The 20,584-nt window shown below is 39.5% G+C and overlaps 1 protein-coding gene across 1 annotated transcript in view; it reads right to left on the bottom strand.

Annotated features, from left to right (window-relative positions):
• Positions 1-2,295: 2,295 nt before the first annotated feature.
• The window catches only part of LOC139724247 (kinesin heavy chain), a 75,484-nt gene continuing 57,195 nt past the window's right edge, over positions 2,296-20,584 (bottom strand). Inside the window, exons 12-28 of the mRNA XM_071635391.1 lie at positions 19,197-19,370; positions 17,213-17,314; positions 16,545-16,694; positions 15,788-15,979; positions 14,685-14,802; positions 13,898-13,974; positions 12,713-12,822; positions 11,382-11,483; positions 10,807-10,867; positions 10,072-10,143; positions 9,394-9,504; positions 8,402-8,538; positions 7,597-7,676; positions 6,791-6,953; positions 5,476-5,543; positions 4,243-4,329; positions 2,296-3,124 (exon numbers count right to left, since the gene is read on the bottom strand). Of these exons, the coding sequence (XP_071491492.1) occupies positions 3,102-3,124; positions 4,243-4,329; positions 5,476-5,543; positions 6,791-6,953; positions 7,597-7,676; positions 8,402-8,538; positions 9,394-9,504; positions 10,072-10,143; positions 10,807-10,867; positions 11,382-11,483; positions 12,713-12,822; positions 13,898-13,974; positions 14,685-14,802; positions 15,788-15,979; positions 16,545-16,694; positions 17,213-17,314; positions 19,197-19,370 (1,827 nt within the window). The 3' untranslated portion in view covers positions 2,296-3,101. The remainder of the gene's footprint in view (positions 3,125-4,242; positions 4,330-5,475; positions 5,544-6,790; positions 6,954-7,596; positions 7,677-8,401; positions 8,539-9,393; positions 9,505-10,071; positions 10,144-10,806; positions 10,868-11,381; positions 11,484-12,712; positions 12,823-13,897; positions 13,975-14,684; positions 14,803-15,787; positions 15,980-16,544; positions 16,695-17,212; positions 17,315-19,196; positions 19,371-20,584) is intronic.

Raw genomic sequence — 20,584 nt, 5'->3', positions numbered from 1 at the left:
AAATCTCCTTGCCCGTTACATGTGTATCTCCATGCATAGGACATAGACTAGTGAAAAAGTATATTTTTTATATGTTTTAAGATATTGAGAAGGTGGGGAGAGGAGATAGCATTACATATCAAAGCTCCCTAAAGACCCTGTAGTGTGGGGCTTTATGGAGTGGGAATGTGGGCCCAGTTTGCATATATTCAAGAATCCCAGTACAAATTGTGTACAGCTTTGCCACTGATCTTGATGTACGTACACAAACACCTGGAAAATCTCGACTGGAATTGACAATGACCGGTGAATGTCGCAGACTCGTGGTGGGAGAGTGCTACTTGTGATTTTCGAAAGTACCCCGGTGAGCAGCGAATGAAAACCGATTCCATCAGACCACCCATGTTTCCCCACGCTACGGGATCGTTAAAGCGTATCCCCTTATTCCAACAGTGAGGGCGTACTTGCGATTGCAAATGTGATAAATCCAAACAATCGGGTCCAAATATGAGTATAGTATGGTAAAGTTGGAGGAATACCTCCCTTCGCTGTCAAGATTGGACTCGAAAGGTTTGCCACCTGCTAATTATGTCCATCTGCTTAAAGGCATCTGCTGGCAAAACTGTTGAAGGGCAGTACAACTATCCAATGCTAAGGAGTGTCATGGAGTCTATTTGTGTTGTGAATCATGACATGGATATGATAGATAATTCTAGATATACATTCATTTGCATCTCCACCAGAGGCTACGCCCTGGCTTTCAAGCTGCTCTTATACTAAAGTAGAGTGTAGATGAGACTAATTTAAGAAATACTGATATCTCAACTTTACAATGTACATTGCCTGAATATCACAACTTACCATGTTGTTAAAGAGAGAACATACAAGCTCAAGAGCGCTTGGTCTAGTGTTAATCCATACTTTTCAGACAGGGATGTCTTGTTGGCTGTGAAAGCTTACTTGAAATTTGTTGTTGATCATCGTAAACAATATCCAAAATATACCTAGACAATTAGACATTTTGCAATAAGTGAGTCATCAATTGTGTGTTGGCTTTTCCAATTTTGTTTTCCTTTATAGGGTCGTATATATGCAGTTGTCATTCATAAAAATGATATACGATGGTATAATCCCTCTCACAAATTGTCAGATTGGAAACTTGAGGAGTGGGAGGTTAGTCTCGATTCCAGGCTCTGGCACGACGCATTCCAAACGCTGGAGTGATTCACCTGAACACAGGAAAGGAGTCACAACCTCCCAGCCCCCTGGTGTACCGAATTGGAAAAGATCTCGTCTCCGCAGCCACAATACTTAGAACAGAATAGAGAGTAGAATTTACTGAACAAAGTTGACACAGAGTCAAATCAATTCTATTTTGTGTCCAATCCAAGAGCTGAAAGTGGTAACTGAGAATCTAAGGACAGGATATTCAGACAGTGAACATAGGGCTGATGTGAATAAATGTCTACAAGGGCTATGTGTCTATTCTTTAGGATAAACTCTGTCATATGAACACTCTAAAGACTATATCATTCACTTGATAACCATATTTATTAAACAGGTCAATATAATCCATTTTGTATGTCACCTCCTGGATCTGAATTTGGGTTAAGGATCATTCTGAATTGCGTTCATAAAGTTTCCATTTCTGTAATTCTGCAAGCTCGCTGAGCTTTATGGGAAGAGCGTACTGAGCTTTTATTGTATTATATTGTATATTGTTATGGCAGCATACAAGCTGTATAAGTATATCAAGATCACCATCACAAAGAGATAAACCCCACTATGTGTATGATTAGAATGAACCACAACTCTATACCAGTAAGATGACGAACACAATTCTGACACGAACAGACAATACCTAAGTGAGATGTTCTAATGTGCAATAGCCTAACTTGCTAACAATCTACAAGTAATTTCTAAAACCACATAGGCAATTTTGTCTTCACAAATTTTAGTACATGTACATATGTTTATAGAGTGCACTACCCCAACATTAGTCTCGGTGCAAGGCTTGTATTTCTCAAGTTACCTTGCTCGAATGAATCCTTTAGTATCAGACATACACACCTACACTCATACATCGATACCGTTCCAACACAATTTATAAGTCATTAAAGTGTGGTGTATGTTCACCACAAATCAGTTACTGCGCTACAGCTAGGCAAGTCATGTATCAGTACAATGGATCAAATAATCGAGCAGTTCAAATTTTCTTAAGCGCATTCTGAATTTGTATGCAAATCATTTCAACGATCATCATCATATGCATTATCATCATCATTAAACATATTACTGACACACATAAAACAAAACAAAAATCATCTTTGCTTAATAACGTTCGTATTGCACTACTACGATGTAATACCCCAAGAAATCTAAAATATTACTCCACATTCAACATTTTCCGACCGAGAATGAGAAAGTTTTTACAACTGTTTGATACACTCCAGCTGACGCTCATTCTCTTTATCTCCTGTGGCGACATTTGAATTTTAACATTCACACTCAGGTCATGTATGCTGAACCCTAGACACAAACACTCATCTCATATTACATTTTACATCCAAATAATTTAAGTAGCAGGCCTGGCAAAAAGTACAATTTGTGAACAACTTTACAATGATGATGGAACTTCGGGGCTGACAGCAGCTAATCCGCCGCGTTAAAACTACATCCTCTTCTTGCATCAGCAGGACAAATAAGTATCTCTCGCTAGTACAAATTTTACAGATATTTTTTAAGGAAGATTTGAAAGGTACAAGAGACTTTAAACATTTGATGTTATATAAGTTAGACACATTTCTCACATGGGATACATGATATTGATATAAAAGACATACCAAATCAGTGCTAAACGCACCACAGAAACTAGTTATGATTATAAAGTTAAACTGACTGCGCAGTATTCACACCCTACCCCTACAAGTCATTGTTATTGAAAAAAGAAAGAAGAAAATTAATTATACTTAGTATTAGAATTATATATTTTTTTTTTTGCTCTAAGTCGTACTATCTTTACAAGTTGCACACCCGGGTTCAGTTTGAGTTATTACATGTTAAACTCCTAAGCTACATTTCTTTCTTTCTTACATTATTCCATAGGTAGTTCCATCAGGGCATTAACTTGCTTGTTCGCCGCTAGCTGCACAATGATAAGAGAGGGGGAAAAAGTATGAATGATAATGAGTAAAACTGACTGAAGATGGCAGAGTTATTACAAGGTTACATAATTGGTAGGTCAGACGATTCTTTCTCTTCTTTAGTGCAAAAGACCAGCTCTCTACACTTCTGCCTAATCCACCATAATTTTTGCCTGTTTGAAGACAAAAACTTCATATCCAAATACCACAAACTGAAGTTTATTAGTGATCCATTTGGTCTTTAGAAATTGAACTTATTCATGACATTTCCTTTCAATATTTTTACTGGCTCATACTTCAAATGGGGTTAATGTAAAATGCTCACATTACAATTTGTTAAGGTGAGCCTGCTCATTTCTTCTGTTTCAAATACTTGTTAGGATTGTAAAGATACCAAGTCATAAAAATATTTGATATGTACCGACAGGCTGTAATAGGCTACCTCCTCATCTGAAATTATCACCAACACAGGATCACTTCACACAAAATTTGAAGACCTACTTATAAGAAATCCCTTCATGTGCACTGGATTTATACTGTCGCTGCCTGGTAATTTGTATACTGTAAAACATGATATATTTGCGGCATGAAATTTTCACGAATTGGAGCTGATAGCCTGTTTTGTGGCAAGAAATTTTCGCGAATTGCCACTGGTATTCAATGCATATAGTGTAGTGTAGAACTTTCGCGTGCATTTTAATTTCGCAAATCTTGGCGCTTGCGAAATTCGCAAAATTAAAATGCACGCAAACATTCCTCGTTCTACAGTGTATTTTATCTCAACGACCAGGGATGGCATCTCGTAGCGCTTTGTATCCAGTGGAAAAGGTGCTATCAAAATATTAGCTATCATTACTATCACAGGTCTGCCTACATTCCCACATCCAAATCAGGGAGATTCCACACAGCAATCAAGGAGATATCTGTGTGTTACATGCATTACAATGGACGAAAATAAATCCCAAATCACGGAGATTTTAATATTCTCTTTTTGACATTATCAGGGAGACTCCTGAAGAGTCAGGAAGACTTGGCAGCTCTGCTATCATTATCTATCAGAGTTCCTGTTTAGTGTAAGGTGATGATAAAATGAATGATCAAGGCAGCTACATGAACTCACTGGTAAAGGGAACCTTGCCACTGGAGTTACTCTGTGTCTTACGTCTGGCTTTCATTGCTGCGATATCCGATTCCGTCAGCTTGTTACCTGATGCAGAGAATAACAAAAATCAAAGGCTTTTATCATAAAGTCACAACACAGTATTGTTTGTGGTTGCTATAAACTCATTTTTGTCATCAAAGCAGGATATGGAAACCACAAAGGAAGTATACAGTCATCAATATTTGATTCATATAATACGAGGTAATCATTCGGCCAATTTGATTTAATAATAAACACAGCTTGACAAGAAACACGTTACAAATTTGGCAAATACACTATCACTAAACTGGACAGAGCAAAAGACTTTATGGTGACTTTGAATGTCCTTTTATCTCTTTGACATTTGTTTAAATTGCACGTGTACTGAATTGCATCTCTCTCTACTTGGACAAGTATGAAAAGTACGGAATTCTCTTTGGAAATGTAGAATTGCAATCGTATGAATTAATCTCTAACCACATTTCAACAAATTTCAAAGAACAAAAAAACATGCTAACTGTCATTCGTGCTCACAAACCTGTTATTTAGTGAGAGAAAGGCAAGGCAAGTCAAATCAAGAAAACAAAAAACAAAAATATTGACAACTAGGGGTACTCTGTCAATTGACTAAAGAGGCATTTGTCTTGTCACAGCTGCTAAATACTTTCAACAGTCCCTTCAACCTCCCTTACAGGAGTTTTGAATACACTTGATCCAAACAGTAGAGTAGGGAGAAAATTATACCTAAATGACATTTCTGCGTTTCTTTATCACAGCGAGCCTTGCCGCTCAGCAGATAAACATTATTTCATCAAAAGATCACACAAATATTACATTTCTTTCCAAATATGAAGTGTACATACTATATATTCCTAAAGATTGAAGAAAAAAAATCATAGGTATCTCTGTATCCATAATCTAGAGCATTAAATAGGCAGAGGCAGTGTAAAATCATGAATCACTTTCATCCTAAACCAACCTCACAAGTCAAAGCATGTGTACTGATTACTGATTACTTGTGTAGTAGTACCAATTATGGGCAACCAAATTCCTTGAATAGCAGAAATAGAAGTTATTCAGGGGAAGACTACAAATACATCAAGTATGCTGTTGATCTAATTCCGAACGTCCTATAACAGGGACCATGTGGGATCACTCGTGGCCCAAAAGCTATCTATCATCTTCCATCAGTGTATCGGTTGCCATAGTTACCTCCTGGTGGCAGCTTTGGCAAGCGCTTGGACTTCTTCTCCATGTTTTCCACATCGTTGGAGTTTATCCTAACAGGACAGGGGGGAGAAAAATGGTTTGAAAGCGGTGCAAACCTGACAGGTGTCACAAGTAACAGTGGATGCACAGGCTTGAAGGCATCTTCAGATATTTAGAACAGTACCAAAAAACTCAAAGCATGGCTAATGAAATAATTTTACTAAAGATGACCTTGCACTTATGACCCAAGATGACCACTACACTAAACAGAAAAATCCATCACACTCCATACCAAAAAAAAAATTGCAAGCACACACATACACACACTTTAAAGGGATGGTATAGTGTTGGTGGAGATGAGGATTGGACTTTAAACTTTTTGTGAGATACCAAGAAACCATTTATGAAATAGTACAGAGCATACCATTCTAAGAAGAATTCAACGTTTATTTGATGAAAATCAGTTTTGGGATGGCTGAGATATCCTAAAACAAAGTAAAACAAAGCAGTCGTAATAAAAGATGGGTCCCACCATTTATTGGGATCGCTCTCTTTTGGATATCTCAGCAATTTCAAACTAATTTTCATCAAATAAACGCTGAATTCCTCTTGGAATTACATGCTCCTTCATATTTCATAAGAGGTTTCTCGTTATCTCACCAAAAAATGTTACAAACGTGAAGTTAGGTCTTAACCAGAACTATCATGACCCTTTTAATACACAAACATGCACCTGGATCAAAAGGCTGGCAATGGCTCTCCCAATCATACATCAATATACACGTATCATGCTCCACATTCACTGAGCCATTGTTGAGGCATTAGCAACCAAATGAAGACGACGAAAAAAGGGAAAAAACACTAACAAACAAACTCAATTTTGTCAAAAACAAACATACCACACAATGCACTTGCATTGGAGTACAGTCAAACCTGTTTTAGCGGCCACCTGTTTATAGAGGCCACCTGTCATATACAGTAATTAAGAAATATTCACTCTGAAAGGAAAGCAGTTTGAAATACCCTGTCCATAGCGGTCATCTGTCAACAGTGGCCACCATTTTTGTCTCTTTTTTGCCACTATAAACAGATTTGACTGTATGTGTTACACTACTAGTATTCCTTCATTACATACTCCAAGTAAATACAAGTCCAAACAATCTTTTAATCCACACATTAATATCAAATGATAGAACATTTACATAAAAAGGGCAAAAAAAAACCCAAACCTGTAAAATCATTCAACGCATTAGGCAGCGTACACGAGGTAGTGTACATTGATTGTACAAAGCCTATGTTAAAAAAAAGAAACACTTACGACTTCTCCATGTTGTTGTACTGTGCAATGGGCTCCGGACTGCCCTGTGAGAGGGGTCGCATGCCAGGCGAGTGACCGCCCCCTCCCCGGATACCACCGCCTCCCCTGATGGAGACTGGCCCACCAGGTGACATGGGAGGGTGCCCCGCCCTAATGGCCTTGGCTGCAAAACAAACACAAATAAAATTCATTACAGCTTACAGTTCATCGGTCAGTTATTTCTGCTGTTGTGAATGTATGGGTGCGTGTTTCATTAAAAAAAAAAAAAAGTGACATAATCGAAGGTCATTGTACTGCTGCAAAAGCAGGTGCAAACAACAAGATATGCAGCTGAAATTGATATCAGGATATGGTAGCACAGATAAGCATCACAACTTTCATGACATCATCCAATACATGATGTAATTTTTCATCCCGTTTGTGAGCAGCGCGCTATTTAACACAGGGATCTGCGTGTGGGCAGACACAACCCCAAATTTTCTGAATCACATTGACGACTTTCAACAACACACGAGTAAGGACTATAGTCACTAAAAGGACTGGTAAATATACAACAAAAAAACTTTCATAAACATAGCCTGCTCCTCTGCATATCCAACTGCGACAGATTTCACTAATATCTCCAAGGTCTTTCTGTGAAAATAACAGTTGTTACTGATTCATAACTCTTGCATGAGTCACTTTGGTTGTTCACTTAAGAGATGAGTGCATTCAACATCACTGTTCCTCTATGCAAATTTTTCCATAACAGGTTATAGACAGATGGGTGAGTATCAGTGATAAAAACTTGGGTTCTCTCTTCCTACCAATCTGGGCTGAATTTCCTTTTCTGGCGTAGTTCCTCTGCCTGACAGCCTCACGGATTCTGTCCACTTCTTGCTGATACCTGTCGCAAAAACCAAACAAAATCTTGGTTATAGGCACATGCTCTCTCATAACAGCACAGAAATTATTAATTTGTTGTTTAACTTTGGGGCAACCTTGATGGCTCTGTGCTTTGAATTGCTATATTGATTATGTAGTGAGACTCATGACATTTTGTAGCCTCTATCCAAGACTGCACTGTTTTCTCTCAGTATTGGTCCTCCAGATTTCACAAAGAGAACTTGAGCAGTTCTTCATATTCTCCAGAAATCAATGCATTTTGCATTTACATAAAGCACATCGATCATCCTTTGATCATGGCAGTTTCACTGATGTATTTATAAAACGATCCTATCATTATATATGAATTGCATCCGAAAACCTCGCAAAAACACAAGCAAACAAATGGGCAATTATAGAATCTCCGCTCTGCTCCAACTATATCAAATCACTAGGAATGTGCAAGGCTTAGAAGACATAGCAGTACACCAGGTCTGCCAACATTCCCACATCCAAATCAGGGAGATTCCAAAAAGCAATCAGGGAGATATCTGTGTGTTACATGTATTTCAATGGGCACAAATAATTCCCACATCAGGTAGATTTTAATATTCTCTTATTCAGACATGAACAGATTTTGACATTTTCAGGGAGACTCCTGCAGAATCAGGAAGACTTGGCAGCTCTGAGTACACTAAATGGAGAGGAAGAAGAGTTAGTCACATGACCAGCAGGAAAAGGTCTTACCTCTTGCGGTCACGCATAGCGCCCTCTTTGGTCTCCTTCAGAGACATCTCCAGGGCCTTGACGCGCTCAGACGTCGCCCGGAGACGCTTCTCAAGCTTGGGCAGCTCGCATCGCAGGTCAGCATTGTCTCGCACCAGCTGTGAGGTAAGAGCAAAAATTTAGAAATACATTTAGCTCACACAGGGGCTTTTGGTATATTCACGAGAAAAATTATTTGGAGCTTAATTTGTAACACGTTCTTCCATAATAATCTTAGACATCATTGCCAGTGTCAAAGAACTACGTACTTGGTCACATGGAAATGCAAGGTCAAATTTTATGTGACACCTTCATGTCAAAATAAAGGTACGTGTACAACATGCAAAGCCTGACATGGTCTCTGATGAAAACAGATGGGAAAGAATCCTGATGCCGCATTACAGGATGATTTATACTCTTATGATTTCTTTTGTGTATTACCCTTGCAACCGCTTGTCCTAATTCGAATGGAATAAAGTTACCAAAACAAGATTGTCACTACAGTCAGATTCTCCTGAGGGCTCTGCATGCATGGAAAAGCACACATACAGACTTTTGATTAGTCCTGATGATACGTGTACACAGGCAGGTGTCTATGGGAAATGTGAGTAACAGCAATATCAGCTTGCCCTAAAAGGGTTAAAGTCTATAAAGAATCAACAAAGTTACTATCATCTTCCCCCGCTACCACCCCTCATCCCACTCCTCTCTGATGCCAAGGTTGAGGGAGGGAACTTCCCCCTCCTCCTCCTGAAACACCCATCCTCCTCCTGCCACACCCATCCTTCTCTAGCCACACCCATCCTTCATCCCACCCCTTTCTGATACCAAGTATGATGGAGGGGATCTTTCCCTTCCTCCTCCTCCTCATCCAGCCACACCCACCCCTTATCCACTGCTCTCTGATACCAAGGATGAGGGATGGGACTTCCCCATCCTCCTCCTCCTCCTCCTCCTACTCTGGTCACACCCACCTGTTTGTGGACTTTGGTCAGCTGCTCCAGGTTGTTCTCCAGGAAGGAGATCTTCTGCTTCTGGGCCTGGCTGCCTCCCGCATCGTCGTCACGGTCACCACCCTCAAGAGCCTGGCAAGAGGTGAAACACAAACAGACATGGTTGTGATTTGCTCATCGACTGAAAACAATGTATGTGTCTGTTACCCTCTACAGGTTAAGGAAGGCACATAGCTGAACATACGCTTGCATTTTGTGATGCAAGTTTTCAGCCTCCAATCCTAATCTATCACTTTTGTGAAGCTTGTCTGTAACTGGTGAGTCTATAATAATCAATACCCATTTCAAATCAAAATTACATATTTACTTTGAAATTAACATGATCATCTACCATTTTCTCACAGTAACTAGAAGGACAAGACAAGTCTTGAAACTGCTTTAACTTGCCCGTGGCTTTCACTAGCCGAGGGCAATTCGGGAAGTAATAGAATAGTAGCTTAGTATCTGACCAAATCGTATTCTGATAGCCAGACACATCAAACTCAAAGCCACGCTACAGCACTAGTCTAGAAATAGTTATAAACTTGTCCACTAGCCCACGGCTTTCACTAGCCAAGTGGTCAAACCCTGCCAGATGATAGCTATGTACATCAAGCCCAAAGCCACACTGGACACTGGACACGGTCAAGGCAAACTGACCTTCTTCACCCTGTTCTGCAGATCCTGCACAAACAACTTGCGTAGGTTGTGTAGCGTCTGAAGCTCCTTGGCCTGTGGGGGGAAAGGAAAAACCATCATTCCCATGAGCCTTTGCACCATTTCAGACCTTCAGCAAGGCAGGACGGAGGGAATTGACATCTTTTGTCTTTATGATCAATCTACTATCCCAGGTTTTGCCATTTAGTGAAATCAAATAACAGAAAAGTAAAGTCATTACTTTCTTGCCCAATCTCATTCATATCATCCCTATATGAAGTGTCATCAGCTTTACTGGAAAAAGGGGAAATAAGATGTGTCTTGAGATTTGGCGATTTGTTCATATGAAGTGCATTCTGCTTGACTGATATGCATAAAATATCCTTAGAGCAATGTGTGTGTTTTTTTATTAATTAGACATAACAGTTCAACACAAATTGTCAAATCTGAAATTATGCAATGCTCTAGTTCTAGCATTTCACTGGGTTGCCTGGAACTATAAAAACTGTTGGAAAGTTTTATAATATTCTGCAATAATACACATCACAAAACAAATTCCAATTTATTTCATGTATCTCTTTATTCTATGGGCAGATTAAGAATGGTGAAAAGTTGAACAGTAGGGACAAAAACAACCTTTTTTATGTTTCAAAATAGACTTGGTACCGTTAGATCTACAACTAGCTTGGCTCAAGCCTTTCGACCTTGTGGCACTAGAAGGGTTAAATCCAAACTTACTACTGTCTCCTCAAGGCCTTTCAAGTCTTGTTTGGCTTGCTCACGACGGTCAAATTGTTGGCTGTGGTAGTGAAAACAAAAGTGAAAGTAAATTTCATGACATGAATATGACAGCCTGTATTTCTCCATCAGATGAAAGCATGTGTCTTTGAGTATAGAGACTTCTCCCTATGTTGTTGGCTTGTTAGAGACTTCATTCGCTTGTTAGAGACTTCATTCAGAGTTTGTGTGCAGTAGATACAAAGTGGCTAATACAAGATACACACTTGAGATACTTTTTGGTTGCAATTACATTTAATAAGAGTTGGAAAGCAATTCAATGTGAGAAAGTGTTACAGGTAAAGTTTAACATTTGTGAAGAATGATACAGAAAAACGAACTTCGATGTCTCAGTTCCACCTCTTCTTTCGGTGCGTAAACTGACAAATGAATTCGGGAACAACATCATATCCATATAAAGGAAGGTTGTCCATCAAGTTTGTGGAATATGCACAGCATCTGTATGGATCTGGAAATAAAGAGTTAGCATTCCAGAGACTAAAGGGATGGGAGGAGAATACAAATGTAGCTCTAACCTCAGTTCTCTCAGCTTGGATGCCTTCTCTGCTTCCTCCACCTTCAGCTTCTCATAGTCCAGTTGCAGCTTCTCCTGCTGTAGGGTCATGCGCTGGTTTTGGCTGCAAAGGTCAGGAGAGACGCAGACCACTTCGGTTACCATGGTTACACAGATAGAATAGTGTATTTATGCAGACAATCATCTATCCTAATATAACATCAAGGCACCTATTATCACTCTGCACTGTATCTGACGTCATCAATCAATTTCTAAACCTGAAAGAATCCATCATCCACTTAGACAACTACAGAGTTTACTTCCTAACTTTCCAGATCAATCTTGATAAATTTTCTCTGCACGGTATAAATATAAATCTAGCACTTATCTTCACACAAGTTTTCATTTCTCCCTTAAAGGACAAGTTCACCTTCATAAAGATAAGGATTGAGAGAATGTAGCAATATTAGTAGAACACATCATTGAAAGTTTGAGGAAAATCAGACAATCCGTTCAAAAGTTATGAATTTTTGAAGTTTTTGTGCAGTACCCGCTGGATGAGAAGACTACTGCAGTGTATGAATAACTTAGATGTCACATGCCTACAACAATATAAGGAAAATATAAAGAGAATTTCACAAAATTCCATCTTTTGAAAAAAGTACACATTCCCCTGACTTGTTACCGACAAATGTTATGGGTAATATTATTCCCCCTGCCTTTAGAAAGAGGCAAGTCAAGTGCTCTTTTATTATGCGAAAAAAGTGAAAATATGTTGAATTTTCTTTTACATTTTCTTTATACTGTTGTACGCATATGACTCACAAGCTGTAGTAGTCTCCTCATCCAGCGGTTCCAACACAAAAATTTTAAAAATTCTTAACTTTTGCATCGATTGTCCAATTTTCCTCAAACTTTCACTGATGTGTTCTACTAATATTGTTGCATTTTCTCAATCCTTATGTTTATGAAGGTGAACTTGTCCTTTAAGGAAAATTCACTTGAAGTCTGTTCTTGGTATATGATGAGAGTAGCATGTGTTTTCATGTCCTCCTCAGTGGATAAGTTTTGTCTGTGCCCAAATATTTGAGAAATATGAGAATTTGTGAAATTTTGCTTACAAAACAGAGAGATGCTCACAACCTAGCTCACTCAGAGGTGCCAATTTGTCATACTCACTGAACTTGAACAATTCACTCTTTCTTTCTTTTTTTATGGTCAGATTTTTCCCCCCCAAATTTTCACTGATTTACTTCTCTGAATTTTCTGTTTGCATACAAAGCAACATAACATGACGATGAAATTTCAAAGACTTTCAAATTCAAATTTTCAAAATCTAAGACAGTCACTTACTCCTGGAGGTCTTCAATCATGTGTTCCTTCTCCAGGATCTCGGCGCGGAGCTTGGCCAGCTGCTTCTGGTGCGCCTCCCTGTGGGCCTCCATCTGCTCCTGAAGGGCCTCCTGGGCGGGGCGAGGAGACAACGATTGGGATGGGTGGGGTTAAAGGTCATACATCCCTTTGGCAAATTTCAAAAAAATTATGCATGGTTGAAGAATAATATCTCTCAACATCATGCATGACATCTTATGGTGATATATCTCGGGGTTTTACAAAAAGAAAGAAATGCGAGACTTACCCCATGTCACTGGAGAATATGCTCGCTTGTTGTACTGAGAATAACAGTTGGAACTTTTTTTTTTTGGAGGGGGGTTCAAATAAATTCATGGGAAATCTATAATTGTGTTCCCCCCTCCATCACAAAGAAGTTTCAATTTTTATTATTCTGAGGAAATGTCTGAATTACCTGCCTCAAGTATACCAGCCTATGAAAGGAATTTAAACTTTCATGATTGCAAAAGGGATACATGAACTTTAAAAGGACATTGGCAGAGGAACAGGCGTAGCGCCGTTTCATCTCACCGGACATTTTCTCACAAAACAGCATCTTACCCTCAATGGCTTCATACCATTATGACCTCTTTCCATTTGTTAGCTTGATATCAGATGTCTTACATGTCTTACATAAAATACCTACATCAACAAAAATTACAAATAAAACTAATGGTCCTGTAGAAGGAATTATCTCTACTTTCTTCAAACTATTTAAAAGGGTCAGGTGAAGAGATCAACATGCTAACATGGACTTGGCACCTAGGAAATATATGACAGGGAATAATTTTCCAACTCGAAATTGATAAGTAATTTCACCTGATGAACAATATTTCGTCGGCCTCATGCCAAAAGGGCCTTAACACCATAGACTTTGTACACTATTAGTGCCCTTTTGGCATGAGGCCGGCGATTTCATATGGTATACTGTACACTTCTATGGAAGAAAACTGCTACCCAAAAGATGTTTGTGTAACAGTGGTACAAGCATCCATAGCTAATTATAATGCGATACCAGGAAAAGTATTCCCTGCATCACGACGGCCACATACACCAGCACATGGAAGAAAGTGAAGAAATGGTATGCATCCTAACAGATAAAAGAGTCATACGAGGGAGGGGAGGGAAAACATGTGACGATCATACCTTCATCTCATTGGCCAGCTGTATCTCGTCTTCCTGTTCACGTTTCATGTCCTCCTGGTCTACCAAACGCATCTCCTCTGTGGGGCCAAAATGAAACATGAAAGATAAGAGGTCATTATCAGAGTGCTGATATACATGTATGCATGCTTCTAACTCTGAAAGATAGTAACATCTGGTTGTGTATCAACATCACATAACATTATCATCTTCATCATCATCAACACCTGGTCATGTATCCATGGTACATAACATTATCAGCATTGTCATCGTCATCGTCATCATCATCACCATCATCATCATTATCATACCATTGTCAGATTTCACAGGCATCATCACTATCATTATCACATACCTGTATCATTATTTTTATCACCTCCACAAACTCATCATCTCTTTGATCATCATTAGCATCTAATATCATCACCATAATCATCATCTCTCGCATCACATTATTCATCTTCATCTTCACTTTCGTCATCAATATCTATACTGTTATCTTTATCATCCTGTCTATCATCAACACTGTTGGTACAATCTCCACTATCGGTATCTTCACCTTACTTTAGTATCATCAAATGTAAAGTAATCCTAATTACACCAGCATCTTAACATTCATCATCATCACCATCATCATCATCATTGTTGTTGTTGTTGTCATTATCACCATCATATGTACATCATTTACCATCCTAGTCATGTTTTTTGACTGGCTATAGGGTACATGCATGTTAGAGAGCACATGACTAGAGACTGGTATAGAAATGACTGTCATCTACCACTGACTAACCTGCAGCTCTCAGCTTGGCCACCTCCTCATTGAGGGAATCCAGATTGCCCTCAAGATTTCTCTTCTTCTGCTCAACCTCAGTGATGTTCTTCTGCAGTGACTTCATCTTAGCTTCATGCTGTATAGGAAAATGAAAATATGGCCGACTGTAAGGCCAAGGTACCGCTAACATTACTAAACAATGATAACTCCTCCACTACAGCACTTGTTAATCTTCAAGTGATGACTACAATTCATTGCAATGGAAAGTGATTCTATACAACCTCTGCAGCCTGAATATCTGTGAACACAATGGTTGATAACGATGCTCGTTCCCCGATCCAACCAATTACCCAAACCTTTGTGCAAAGATATTTTGTTTAGAACCAGACTTTTGTAACAGAAGACTGTGACGTCATCACTTAGGTACTCTAAAAGGTTGTCATTTCATCTGCATCCCACCTCCACCTACTTGATCACCATAACACCCCTGCCTACTGGATCAGCATCTGACCCCTGCTTACTGGATCAGCATCCATCCGCTACCTGCTGAATCAGAATCCAACTGCTACCTGCTGGATCAGAAACCAACCCCTACCTGCTGGATCAGAATCCAACCCCTACCATATGGATCAGCATTCCACTCTTATCTGCTGGATCATCATCCTATCCCTACCTGTTGGATCAGCATCTGACCCCTATCAGGTGGATCAGCATGCCACTCCTTCCCACTGAATCAGCATCCCACCCCCTACTTCCTGGATAAGCATTCCCATTGGTATTATGCTGGATCAGCATGCAACTCTTACCTCCTGAAACAACATCCAACCCCAGTCAGGTGGACGAGCATCCCACCCCTACCTGCTGGATCAACTTCCTACCCCAACTTGCTAGTTCAGCATCCACCCCTACCTACTGGATCAGCATCTGGCCCCTACCTACTGGATCAGCATCCTGTTCCTACCCGCTGAACCAGCATTCCACCCCCTACCTACTGAATAAGCATCCCCATCCGTATAATGCTGGATCAGCATGCAACCCTTACCTCCTGGAATAACATCGAACCCAACTCAGGTGGATCAGCATCCTACCCCTATCTACTGGATCAGCATCAGACCCCTTACCTGTTGGATCAGCATCCTGCATGAGCTGAGTTCCTCCTCGCTCTGGCTGATCTTGGACTCGTGCTCCATGTTGCTCTGCTCCAGCTGTCGGCAGCGCTGCGACATCGTCTTCACCTCCGTCTTCATCTTGCTGACAAAGAGGCGTGCCATGGTGAACTCCTCGTCCACCTTCTCGCTGTTCTCCACATTGGGCTGGAGTGAGAGACAGATAGAGGTGGGTAGCATGAGATGGAATGCTAAGCACACATATTCTGAACTTCACAAAAAAATCGGCCCTCACCAAAAAAAAAAAAAAAAATTATGTATGATGGAAAGGGACATTTAATAATTGTACTAACATCTGTTTTTGTTGTCTCTTTTTTTTTGGGGGGGGGGGGAAGGGTAAGAAAATTATCACAAATTTGATGTCTAGGATTTTGTTCTATCCACCTTTTTTTTCCCCCTATTTTAACAGTACCTCATCCAGGATACATGATGAGGATGGCATTGTCACTAATGCTACAATGATCAATATTGATATATTTCATTACTGTTATTCACTTTTCATATTCAACAACATCCTAATGAATCATCATTGCCATCACTGTAATAACCAGTACCACAAAAATCTTCCTCTGTACCATTATAATCATCATCATAACCCCCACCACAACAATTCCTTGGAGACATCCCATCACAATCATCTCAACAATTACTGACAAAATGGTAGATAAAGTATTTGAAAAGGAAACAAGCCAAGGAGTTGAGATAATGGCACCTTCATGTCCGCGGCATTGCCTCCCAGGACTGTACCGATCTCCCCGAGGTCCTTGAGGAGACTGGCCATCATCTCGGTGATGCGGCGGCGCTGGTGCTGCTCAAGCTCCTGTAGCTTCTGCAGCTCCATGTTGGTGGAGGAGAGGGCAGTCTGAGGGGAGGCAAGGTCAAGAACAGAACCTTTACTGTGAGGCATTCATACACAATGAGGTTTAGACTTGATGGCTCTGTAGTTAGTACCTCTTGGGTCTTATTATACCATGTGTGCATTCTCATTTTGCCATTTTCTGATCTTTTTTTTTTTCAGAGAAAATGGAAAACCACAGGAAAATGTGCGAGAGAAAGATCTCACAAGGTATTCAACACAGTGAGAATCAGACAGGCCATTATTTAAAATTTCAATCAAGTTGAGTTACAACTTTCTTCCAATGCAAATACAATCCTCCTAGAGATTTGTGTTCTGTACTTTTTTATGCAAACAGACTGGGGAGAAATGTGATCATGAATAAACAATGGCAGAACACAACAGAAGAGCTTGAAAACAAGTATGTCAAGCTTAACTGCAACATAGAAAAGTTGAGTGAGAACACACGTACAAGGCAATTTGGGACTAGTCAAGGCATTCAGTTGAAAGGTGGGGATACTAGGGAGTATTTCAGGATGACAAACCTGTTTCTCGTTGACCTCCTCGCTCAACGTCTCATTGAGTCGGTTCTTGTCCTCCACTTCCTTGGACTTCTCGTCGTAGTTCACTGCCATCTCTTCCAGGGCCTGGGGTCACATGAGGGCAAAGGTCAAAGGGCAAATCATTTGAATCTCAGAAAAATTCGTATCTCATTGCTTCTTGATAGCTTTGCTTTTTAGTTATTACACACACACACACACACACACACACAGAATGTCTGAAACAATCTCCCTCCCGAATTCCTTGACTATGTACAAATCTATTCTTGTGCAGGATTTTATGAGGTACCTAAATGAAGTTCCTACTGTTTATTCATACCTTTGATCCCAGTATCTGCATCTGTACAACACTGCAGAAGATAACTAAAGTCAAATGTACCTCATATCCAAAAATCACACGATATCAAAGGAATCAACTTCTCAGGAGAGTTTTGTGACAAAGCTTTATCTTTATCATTCTACTGCCCTATTGGTAGACAGGATGGAGCTCAGCATTATGGGTCCACAATGTGTTAGCCCTTTATGAGCCCAGGCACTTAGTTTAAAGGGACTGTACAGTACTGGTTGAGGTGGGGATTCATGTTTTGAGCATTCCTAAGTGAGATAATGAGAAACCTCTTATGAAATATGAAAGAGTATGTAATTCTAAGAAGGATTCAACGTTTATTTGATGAAAATTGGCTTTCAAATGGCAGAGATATCCAAAAAAGTATTAATAATAAAAGGCGACAGGCCACGCCTTTTATTAGGATCTCTTTGTTTCACCTTGTTTTGGGATATCTCAGCCATTTCAAAACCGATTTTCATCAAATAAACTTTTGATACCCCTTAGAATTGCATGCTCTTTGACATCTCATGGAGTGGTTTCTGAATATCTCGCAAAACGTTAAAAGCTAAATTTTCACCTCAACCAGAACTGTACACACCCTTTAACTTGCTGCACTTTTTCATCAGCATTCAGTAATAAATCCAAACTTGACATAGTTGTAAATTTAGCAAGCTCACTTAAATAGGTGTAGTAATGTGCCTCAGTCCAACAGGAAGGCCATGACCACAAATGGGAACAGAGTGATTCAGAACTGTAAAAGTGGATGTTTTTAGTTTTGTGAGTTTTTAATTTCGTGGAATCAAGACTTCAACCACTTGATCATATGGCAAGCAAAAAATACTCTGTTCTCTTGATATGTATCATATGATGTATTATATGATGGTTTGAGTCACGATATTTTATTGGTTGTTTTTCAAAGTATTTTATATGAAATGTTATGATGTTATTTGAAATATTATGATGTATTATGTGTTCAGATGAATATATGTTTGATGTAGAATCATAAATATCCCAGTGGGAGAAAAAAAAAAATACTTGTGTGCTTTTATTTTCGCGGTAGATTCTGGTTATGCGAAATGAGTGAAACTTTGAGCATCGCGAAAATGTCCACTTTCACAGTAATCTCTGTTCATCGACAACTGGTCTCCAGACATCTGTGTCAATCTTCGATGAAAGCACTCCAGCATGCATGCTAATCAGCAAGCAATGCATGATAAGGATTAAGAAATGCTGCTGTTAGGTTCTATAGCAGTCTCTGTTTGGATGTTTGGTTTGTTTGTTTGTTCATTTGTTTGTTTGTTTGTTTGTTTGTTTGGGGGTTATCATAGAGTTGAGATGGACAACACGACGGAGGTCTCCTGTATTTCTGTTACATCAAGAGTTGCTTAATTTGTCTTTGAACGACAGATATATGGGATCCTATGTTTGCATGAATATGTGCACAAAATAATGCCTGTTTGTTTTCATTTTACATTGTGTTAGAAAAAATGTTGGAAATTTGAATTAATCATTTATCTGTTTTAACTGTCTGATTCAAATCATACTGTGCTCAATTAGTTCGTTCAATTGACTTTGTATTTCATTTATGTATGAAAAAGAAATCCAGAAATCTAATCAAATCAAATCAAAATCAAAACAAACCTGGAGGACTTCCTTGGCCTCCTCCTTGGCAGCAGCGTTCTCTGCCTCCAGGCGTCCCATCTGGCTCTGGAGCTGTTCATAGTCTCGCTGCATGGCTGACAGCAGCTCTTCCTGCTCCAGCATCTGTTGTTTCAGCTTCTCCGTCAGCCGTGACTGGTTGTCAATCTCGCTGTCCTGTGGGGAGGGGAAAAAACCACAGGACCACACCCGTGTTTGTTGGGTTGGGGGGAAAGAGGCACTTTGGCACTGTATTCAATCTACTGGAGTATTCTAGAGAACTATAACACTCCGTGGGGGAAATCATAGCTCCAGTTTGTTAAAAAATTTTATTTTGACACTTGTTTTGCATAAATTTGCATACATGTATTAACCATTACTCTCTCTACTGAATCCAGCCCTCATACTCATCCCCAGCCCCATACCAGCCCAAACCCTCATCTAAACATCATGATAATAAATTATTCAAGACACTAAACCCAAAGAAAGGATTTCTGCATGTTCTCAGACAAAAACTGGTTGATTTAAATGCATATATGTTCATCTAACACAGGTGATATGTGTAAGTACAATGTTCATTGAAATGTGCATCAATACTCCATGCATACAATATAAAAGGCATGACATTTGACCAAACAGTCTAAACTAAAGAGAACGGTTTCATTCGTACAAGTCACTTGTACATGGTTATTCCAATAAACACAGAACATGTGACTGCCTGAAGTTTGACTCCATAATTGTGATATCAATAACAAGAAGAAAGACTGTATTGTGTGCTAATATTTTTCTCTCCTAAATTGAACATGTCTACTGTGCTCTTTCTGATGCTCCTTTTCTCTTCCACATTACTGCCAACATTGCAACACACATACAATCTGTGTTTAGTGCCCAATCATGACTTTCTGAATGTGAAAACACTCTAATATCCCTTCTGCCTTTAAAAACAATATGATCCAGACACATTCTGTATCTCTGAAATTGCATCAGCATGTTTGATCTTGTATAACCTTAGCATCTCTAGAGTCATCTCCATATCCCAAGACCTACACTGTAAAATAGATATCTCTATGGATATATTCTACCCATGTGTTTTATTGTAGCTTGTCATAGAACATAATTTCCTGGTCCCTTTTCTGGGCCAAGGACCAAACCATATCTGATGTAATTTCCTTGAGACTAACCTCCCCATACAGAGGAAGGAGATCTCTGAACTATATTGATTGCATTGCACAAGATTTAATGCATGGATCACTTTACATGCAAACACTATGATGCACAAAGATATCTGGCAAGGCATTGTGTACTTTGTCTCTGATGCATCCGTCAAGTACAGTCCGACCTCTCCTACCCGGCCTCCCTTTATCGACATCTCTCTATTATCCGGATACGAT

Source organism: Diadema antillarum, unplaced genomic scaffold (genome assembly GCF_040938485.1).
Source record: "Diadema antillarum isolate AM-2024a unplaced genomic scaffold, OU_Dant_1.0 scf00000209, whole genome shotgun sequence".
NCBI lineage: Eukaryota > Metazoa > Echinodermata > Echinoidea > Diadematoida > Diadematidae > Diadema > Diadema antillarum.
This window is presented reverse-complemented; position numbering and strand designations above follow the sequence as displayed.